The 9,354-nt window shown below is 44.6% G+C and overlaps 1 protein-coding gene across 1 annotated transcript in view; it reads left to right on the top strand.

Annotated features, from left to right (window-relative positions):
- LOC107102975 overlaps positions 1 to 9,354 on the top strand; it is a 21,364-nt gene that overhangs the window by 7,343 nt on the left and 4,667 nt on the right. Inside the window, exons 2-5 of the mRNA XM_015402460.1 lie at positions 1,678 to 1,859; positions 7,379 to 7,545; positions 7,649 to 9,030; positions 9,115 to 9,254. Of these exons, the coding sequence (XP_015257946.1) occupies positions 1,678 to 1,859; positions 7,379 to 7,545; positions 7,649 to 9,030; positions 9,115 to 9,254 (1,871 nt within the window). The remainder of the gene's footprint in view (positions 1 to 1,677; positions 1,860 to 7,378; positions 7,546 to 7,648; positions 9,031 to 9,114; positions 9,255 to 9,354) is intronic.

Raw genomic sequence — 9,354 nt, 5'->3', positions numbered from 1 at the left:
GCAGTAAACTATTTTTCCAGACTAGGAAGGACTCCCGCAGGCCTGTGGAGCGATATTTGCTCTACTAATATCTACATAAATGGAATATTTAATATGTTTTTATTAAAATAGTTACTCGTTTTCTCTTTACCCCATATAACTTAAAATGTAGTTCTGACTGTTGCCACCATCTGTGTTAGAGGAAAAAAATGGTTGGGGTGGCCACAGGGGTGGCCAATGATTGGCTAAGGGTCACCCTGGCCCCCCCATCTAGCTCCGCCCCTGAACAGCAGATGATCTTTTTTTTTTTTTTTCTTTTAGTGTCCTGTCTGGCGATGTTCCAATAAGAATAATTGTCTTGATGCCAAAAAGAGCCCAACAGATTTTACTTTCACAAGTGGAGCAGTATGGCTATCGCCATAGTGATCAGCCTGATTTATGCATATAAATAGCTTTATTATAATTCATGCATGGAGTCTTAGAGATTATATGGACACTGCAATGGAAGTAGAACAGGAAAGGAAAAACAGGAAAAAAGATGAAAGAAAGAGGAGATAAAAGGGAGATAATGATAAAATATCTTCAGTCTGCTTCATCACCTGCAAAGAGATGGAAGAAGGACAGCACAACCAACAGATATAGTGTAAAAGATACAACAAGTAACACCTAGATACTATTGCTGAACCGCCGGGGGACCCAAAGCCCCAGACACTCAGAGGGACCCAAAGAACAAAGGCCCCACCCCCCAGTGGGAGCCCTGGCCAGGCCCCGGGGGACAGTCGCCAGGAATAAGCCAGTGTCTGCCTGGGCATCCACCAGTGCACCATGGGGGGGGGGAGCGGTGTCACCGCCATACTAACTCATCTAGTTCCTGCTTCGAGCCTGCCCCCCCACCCCGCACCCGAACCAGACAACCCCCAGCAGAAGCCCCCCCACCAGAACGGAGCCCACTTCTCCCGCACAGGCCACCCAACCAGAATCCCCCAACCCCCCCCAAAAATAATTCACAGGGCCACTTCCTACGCCTCAATACCCCATTTGCCCCTCCCTCCACCCTCCTTTGGGGAGAGCAGAAATGACGGCCCCAGCACCGGCAGGCCACCCATCCTGTGCATCCAAAAACAAAAAGGGGGGGGAACCCTGGCTGGCCAGGACGTACGTAGCAGATGGAGAGAGATGGACACCATAGCATTTGATGATTTTATCATTAATTAATGAAAGCTTGTTGCAGCCTTCAGGGAACGGATGACAAGCTGATGATGCAAACATCCCCTGCAGCATCATCAGCAGTAAAATAAAGAGACCCTGAAAGTACAATGAGAGGAAATATTTATGTTTCTTAGACTCAGGATGAGATGAAGGAAATTTAAAGCTAAAAATGGGCGTTGCTGGTCGTGCAAAGGCACCGGAGCAATGAAATAATGATGAGTTTGAACTCAGACTAGCTTGAGTTACGTCCTCTGGTGTCTAAGTGAATTAGCTCCAACACCAGAGTGAATGAGAGGCGAAGGTAGAAGCAGCAGAGCAGCAGATATAACAAAGGACCAAACTCATCACAGTGAGTATTTAGCCTCATATAGAGCTATGCAACTAGAGACTATCAGGCTGGGTTAAAAAATGCTGAGATGTTTTTCTATTATTTTAAACAGTTTAGCCACAGAAGTTGGTTTTATAATTGATATCATTCCAACGAACCAGGCTGAAGGGGACAATAAGAGCGATGAAGATGAGGATGATGATGATCCAGCGTCGTCGGCGGTGACAACATGCGGCAGCAGCGATGATTTCAGTGAAGGTTGGAACTTTGAGTGGAATCTGGAACGCAGCCCGAGTCCCGACTGGGAACCTGAGAACCGTGAAGCTGCTGACATCCAACCCAGGTGACCCGTCACGCATTTCAATGACTTCACCTACACTTATATCACTAGTGAACACACCACCGTAATATAGGTTTTTGTGATGTAGAAATGTAACAATAGAGCGAAAACTTTCAAACTATAGTTGGAGCAAAAGTTTGGTGGAGGAGGTATTATGCTGTGGGGTTTTTATTATTTGGATATGGCTCCTTCCTTTTCCAACATGGCTGTGCGGCGGTGCTCAGAGCCCGGATGTCAGCCATCATCCGTCTTTGAGCACAGAGTTTACGTCTAGACCTTCGTTGGTGTCCTTTTCAGTTTTTCTGTATTCAGGAGTCACCATAGAAACATTTGGCAAAGCTTTTATGCCATAACTAGGCTTTCCCACATAAAGACGTGCTGCGTTCACAATGATCGCCTTTTTAAAAGGTGCCTTTAGAGTTCGGGATCCTTGTCGCTCTGGTTGCTGAGCCGTTCTGGTCTTTGGTTGCATCTAAAGCGGCTTGGCTTCATTTGCTTTGAGGAGCGAGGAAACACAAAAGCTGCAACATATGCTTCCGATGGAAATTGTAAGGAAACCTTTCAAAGCGTACATGTTCAGATAAAAATACCAGCGGAGTATAACCCCACGTTACATAATCCTTTTTTAGATGCCGGCAGCTCTGCAGAAGCAGTTGCTGCTAACATGTAGTGTCTTCTGATTGGTTGACGCTCCTCATTAAGCCGCAGAAGTTCAGTATGAGACGATGGGAAACAAGGCAGGACCTCTCCATGCTGCTTCATGCTGTTCACCTTACACTCTGCATGTAAATGAGATGCTGTGATGCCCAGAATAACTTATATCACTCTATCATGTACTGGATAAAATATCCAGTAGACGCTTACCTGGTGGTCAGCCTTCCCAAAAGAGTTGAAGCTGCTATAGGATGGACTAAATCATACTGGATTTAGAATGGGATGGGACCTAAGGTCAGATATAAAGGTTTCTTTTTTAAGGTCAAAGCTCAGTTTGGGATCCGGTCTCTCCTCCTATGGTGGAGATTCTGCAATTTGGTACCAAAACAAACCCTGCCACTAAAACACACTGACAGGGTAATGAGAAGTAATTAATCAGAGCGCCAGAAGAAGTGTCCATTGCATAGAACTTGGCTTTAGTGAAGAGTGGCTTAGGAAGGTCATCACTTGGTTTGGAAATGAAGGAAACATTTTTAGTTTACCAAAGAGCCTGTATGGAGAAAGGTGCCCCATTCAAAGCAGACTGTGGCTGAACCCAAATCCATCAGATTGGAATGAGATGGGCTGTGATGCTAAAGGAACTATAATAGGAAGCATACAGACTCCTTTTCCTACCTCCTTCCTTAATGCATGCACTATTCGGACAGCATTCATTGTGGTCAATCCTGATGCTAATCCACTTTTAATGAAGAGTCCTTCATTAAATTGATGTGTTTGAATTCAGACCAAAGTTGAACTTATTGACCACCAAGGAAAACAATATATCTGCTGCAAACACATTGCTGTCATAGTTCACCTTTAAACTAGATAATTACCCTAAGGATGCTGTAAAAGCAACACTCAGGAGATTTAAGGGGAACATTTAAAGGTGCCCATGTCAGAGTCCAGACCTCAACCCATTTCAAAATCAGTGGTTAGACTTAAAGTTCAGGAGCTAAAACTAAGAATGTTCCCTGGGAAATTCCTGGTGAAAAGTATTGGAAAGCTCATAGACTAAAGCAACCTGCTGCTCTAACTGCCACAAGAGGAAGCTCTACAAAGTGCTGACTACCGACATCCCAAGTTCCAAAAACTAATTTCAGGGAGATGCTAAGGAAAATAACCAACCTGTCCCTGTAATGGCCGCTGCACTGAAGGCGTAACTCTCAAAGAAGTTCTAACGATGATCTGCGCTGGAACAGACATCGGTACTAATAGGTCCTTTGGATCTATTTCCTTTTTTTGTCCTTTAAATATTCAGTTTTACTAATTATTTAAATACAATAAGGTGATAGTTTCAGTGGGATTAAGATAGGATCCCAGTTTTTATCTGCTAAAAGTTTGTTTTTCAAAACAAATAAAAAAAATGCTCTAATCTTTACAGCTACAGTTTTTCCTGAGTTGTAATTCAGATTTTATAGAAAACTGTAATGTTTATTTAAATTAAGTGAAAAATATCTAAAATTCCTAAATTATGAATGTATATTAACCTCATAAGACATATAATTTTTATTGAACCTAATTGAATAGAAATTTCCCTTCATGCAGCTCTGTTAATATATTTGAATCTCTTTCCCTGGTTTTATTTTTATTTTTCTGGGCCCCCATGGAAACACGCTGGCCCCCTCCTGGCCCCCTGGTCCATTTGGTCTAGAACCGCCACTGTTCCTCCCCTTCTCTAGACGTGGATTTACTTTAGTATATTCTGCTGTAAAATTAGTCCTATATTTAGTTTTTTTACTGGAGGATTGAACCTCTGCCGTTTCCCAGGATGCACTGCTTTGAGTGGTAATTAGGTGACTGCCAGATATGGAGCCAGAACTGTTGCTTTATTATTTGCAAATGTGTGTGGAGAGTTGTGTATCTGTATCTAGATTTGTGTGCAGTGGGATTTGAAAATGTGTAAATGAAAATGTGTGAGGAGATTTGTGTGTCTGTAAAACAATCTGCAAATGTGTAAAAGTACTGTTTGTGTAATCCGGTTTGCAAATGTGTCAAAAATTAAAAAATCTGTATTCAGATTTACAAATATGTATTGCAATTCGCAAATGTGTAGCTCAATCTTTAAGCACACAGAGACATTTATGTCTGAAGTATTTTCACTTCAAGACACACAAATTCATACAAATCATTGGTTACAAGTCGAGCGGTTTCTCGGTTGGATCTCTTTACACACCTGATTTTTGCTACACTTCTGCCGTGTGAGATCTGCAAATGCATAAAGGATTTGTATGTGTAATATCTTTATTTGCTGCCCTGAGTGCAGGCTCACACGCTGCCTCTTCCTGCAGCGGGAATTCAGCACAACTTGCTGCACCTACACACACATACCACCAGGTGGCGGTATTGTACTGTACGTGACATTACCGCAGCAGGGCGGAGTTCAATTCACCGGCCACTCCGCTGCCACTAAGGGGTCAGTCTCTGCTGGCATCACCCACTATGCAGCACAGACTGTCACCATAGTTGCTGTGTAGTCAGTGTTGCCTACTCCTCAGTAAGGAAAGTAGCTACTGGCTGTGCTAGAAGTCGCTGAATGATGTCATTGCCTAATTTGCATAATCTGGCACATGATGTGATGTGAGTGTTAATGGCGCTTTGGGAGAAATAACAAGGTTAGAGAGAGTCAAACACTAAGAATATATAGAGCTACTGTTTCTATGCGTTAATGTTTATTTAATTTATTTGGTTTTTTTAAATTAATGTTTGTTTTATTACAATACTAACCCTCCTCGTTTACCCGGGCTTGGGACCGGCAAAGTGAATAAAGAGGCACTATGGTGGAGTTTTTCCCCTTGTGGTCCATTAAAGAGCCTACAAATCATGGTAAAACATGAACATTTTGAACCATAACATTTTTTACATTACATTAACATTAACATTAACAATCTAAATGGAACAAAAAAGACTACAAAGAATCAATGACAATCTGAGCAAAAAATTAATATTATTTTTAAACTGATAAGATTTCCCTCCACACACACAGGCTGTGCTTGCCTGCTCATAGAAACAGTGGATCATCGTCATGTTGGTCAAGGAGCTGACGCCAGCGTGATCAACCTGCTCAGTCAATCCCGTCAGTCTGGACGCTGAGGGTAAACATGCTGCGGCTCTGACTGCAGCGCTGAGAAGGACTCTTGCAGAGCGGGAGGACGGGGTTGGGACGCGGGAGGCGCCCAACGGCATCACCTGCCGCTGGAGGACAAGAGTAGGAACGATACGTGCTTTCTACTAAGAGTCGCTACTAAGAGTCGCTTAAAGCCGCCAGTGACACCAGAAAAGTTGCTAGATTTGTCACTAGTCACTTTTTTGAAAAAGAATCGCTGGAGAGTAGAGACTGACACGGGAGTGGATTTTCACTCCTGTCCCGTCCCACTCCCACAGAAAAAAATGGTGTCCCGTCCCGATCCCTGGCCAGAGTAGAAATCTAAATCCTGTCCCGTCCCACTCCTGGAGAAATTACTCCCACTCCCATCCCGCTCCCATTCAGAATGACTCCCGCTCCTGCACCACTCCCATTCTTGTTGTTTTTAAGCGCGGGTGAAAAACTCAGAGCAGAAGCACTGTTGGTTTTTGGGTCGTGTAGTTTTTTTGACTCGCATTATAGTGTAGGCTTCACAGAAAAAAACTACAAAATGGCGGCGCCAGTACTGGATTTTTTTTCTTTCTATTTTATTTTTTTTTTGGCATCGATCCTAATTTTTTTAGTTGCTGTTGGTTTGCTCCCGCTCCCGTCTGCTCCCGTTAATGTTTAATCCTGTACCGTCCCAATCACGTGATCGTTACTAATACTGACTCCCATCCCACGGGAATCTCGTGACCCGTGGGATTCCCGAAAGAATGTCAGTCTCTACTGGAGAGGTCTGAAAAGTGGCTAAATATAGCGACAAAGTCGCTGAGTTGGCAACACTGTACGTAGTGGCCGGTGAATTGAAATCGGCCCTGCTGCAGTAATGTCACGTAGAGTACAATACCGCCACCTGGTGGTATGTGTGTGTAGGTGCAGCAATTTGTGCTGAACTCCCACAGCAGGAAGAGGCAACCTGCGAGCCTGCGCTCAGGGCAGCAAATCCAGATTACACATACAAATCCTATCTACACATTCGCGGATCTCACGCGGCAGAAGTGTAGCAAAAATCAGGTCTGTTAAGAGCCAACCGAGAAACCGCTGGACTGGTAACCAATGATTTGTCTGTATTTCTGGGTCTTGAACTGAAAATATTTCAGACATAGTGTCTCTGTGTTTGTTTACAGTTTGATCTACACATTTCCAAATCCCACTGCACACAAATCTAGATACAGATACACAACTCTCCACACACATTTGCAAATAATAAAGCAACAATGTTGGCCCCATAGCCAGAGAGTAAACCAAAACTTACTGGACTAAACCAAGCAGCACTCTCTGACAGCCTGTCGCCTGGAATGCTGGTGGAACAGAGCATTGCTTTGGACAGACAGGTTTCACAAGCAATCTCCTCCCCACACCCCCCTCTCTTATGTTGTCTTCGCAGTTTAAGTAGTTCTAATACACACATGGTGCATGAATGATTGTATTGCCTGTTCGTTCTCACTGGCATTGAAAAAAACACCACAGTGTATAAAATCTGGGATAATTTATCCGACTTGTGGGCATCCATGAACAACTATCTATATCAGGGAGACTCCCGGAACTTCAGGGAGACTTGGGATGTCTGTGACTACATTAAGCGAACAGTTATGCAACTTAAGTTTGTTGTTTGCCTCCAAACAAAAACATAACACATCTTCCAAGTTGTTGGTTGAATACTTTTGCAGGCCATTGTGAGGTGCATTGCGTCTTTCTCCAGCTTTTTGAATCAGTGGAAGGATCTGCAGAGGAACCGATCCCTCAGTCCTCAGAGGCCTCCTGCAGGTCAACCAGAAATGACCCGACTGCACCCCTCCATCCCAAGAGACACTGAAAGTTCCTGGATGGAAGAAAGGAGGGGTAGAGACATGTCCCGCCGTGCTTCAGGTCTGTAACACGGTGCAATGCCTTTATCCTGACAACATTTGGTTGCCATGTGCCACTTTTGCATGTTAGAAAATATGATGAGAGGCTTGTATGATTTTTTTAGAGTCCAGAAGTGGCAGGGAAAAAGAAAGTGGTTACTTCTCTCCAGATGTGGGAATGCAACAGATGGAGGATGACACCAAGCGTACCTATCGCTATTATGAGAGAGGACATCCCCTACCAAGCAACTACATTCCTGAGCCCAAAGCCTGCGTCCCCTACCGGAATGTAAGCCTTGGACTGCCATCCCAAAGACGAAACCCAGAGACATATATGCAGGCAACTTGGAGAAGCGAGTCCCCACAGAGGTACACGTACCACTCCAACTTCAGACGAGGAACTGACTCTGTGAAGAACTCTCCATCGCGTCACAGCTCTTTGAGTCCAGACCGCTACAGGATGCCAGCGGCTTCTGTGGGACCTCAGAGAGGGAGGTCCCTCAGTAGGAGTCAGGCTCAGTCTCGCTCCTCATTGAAAGACTCCTTTCAAATTCAGTCTAATGGTCCTTCACGCCGCACGTCTGGCGGATCCAGCCCTTCCCACAGCAGATGGTCCATGGCCTCTCACAGTGCCTCGTCTCATAGACGCACAGATTCGGTTCTGTTACAGAGTCCTGAATATGAAGACCAGAAGATGTACAGTCGAGAGTCCAGGAGTCCGTCACAGGCTTCAAACAAGCACAGTTTGGATTCTGAAAAACTTTACAGAAATCTTGAGTCCATCTCTCGTCTTTGTTTTTCTGCAGAAAGGCAGAATTCATATGAAGTATCTTTAGAGTCTCCTCCAAGCAGAACCCATGTGAACAGTTTGGGTAACATTCTGTCCTACAATAGCCGAGAAGTGTCTGCATCCGGGAAGGCCTACAGTCTACCGAGTCACGGCTCGCTAAGAGAGCCTGACCACAGGTTGAGTCAATCCCAAGGATCCTGGCAGGGGTCTCCACATTCTTTACTGAATCTCCCATCATCGAATAGTTCCCCATCATCCAGATGGGACGGGGCAGGCTCCGATAATCTTGTGGGATCACCTACACATGTGGCAGTCTTAGACTCTGATAAGGCTAATGACGGGGTTGAAGCTTGGCAGGGGTCTTCACACAATTTACTCAGTCGCCCCCAGTCACAAGCTTCCTCTTCAGCCAGACAGGGAGCCGAGTCTCAGGGCGCTTCGCCATTATATTTTGTAGACACCATTAATGCTAACCAGGGAGATGGCTCTGGGCAGGAGGTTTCCCAATCTTTACTCAGCCGCCCTCCATCACAAGGTTCTCTGCCAGGATGGTCAGTGGACTCGCCAGTATGTGAATCTCCTTCACTAGGTGTGGTAACAGACACTGTGGACCCAATTATCAAGGTCAGTTCTGACAGAAGCAATAGCAGTGTCAGGCGAGGAATGGATGCCCTGTTGCTCCCGGAACAGAAGAAGACCATAGTAGACCCCGAAGAGGTAAATAAACCAGGATTATTTCTTTAATTTGGTCATTTTCATTTCAACAAATGTTAAATGTCCACTTTCCATTGTAACTTAAAGGTTGGGATGACCATAGACGACTACATCATGCTGGCTGATATACCCAAGATCCAAGTAGAGTCAGAGGAAGATTTCACAGGTATCAGACGGAGAAATGAGAGTCCTAGTCCCTGCAGGAACCAAAGACAAAGATCATACAGGTTGGTGAACGAGGGGCTTGGTTTTCCTCAAGCATAGGATTCAGTTCAATTCTATTCAATTCTATTCAGTTTATTTCTATAGCTCCAATTCACATCATGT

Source organism: Cyprinodon variegatus, unplaced genomic scaffold (assembly GCF_000732505.1).
Source record: "Cyprinodon variegatus isolate N-32 unplaced genomic scaffold, C_variegatus-1.0 Scaffold1350, whole genome shotgun sequence".
NCBI classification, from domain to species: Eukaryota; Metazoa; Chordata; class Actinopteri; order Cyprinodontiformes; family Cyprinodontidae; genus Cyprinodon; species Cyprinodon variegatus.
The sequence above is the reverse complement of the archived record's forward strand: the minus strand, read 5'-3'. Positions and strand labels throughout refer to the sequence as shown.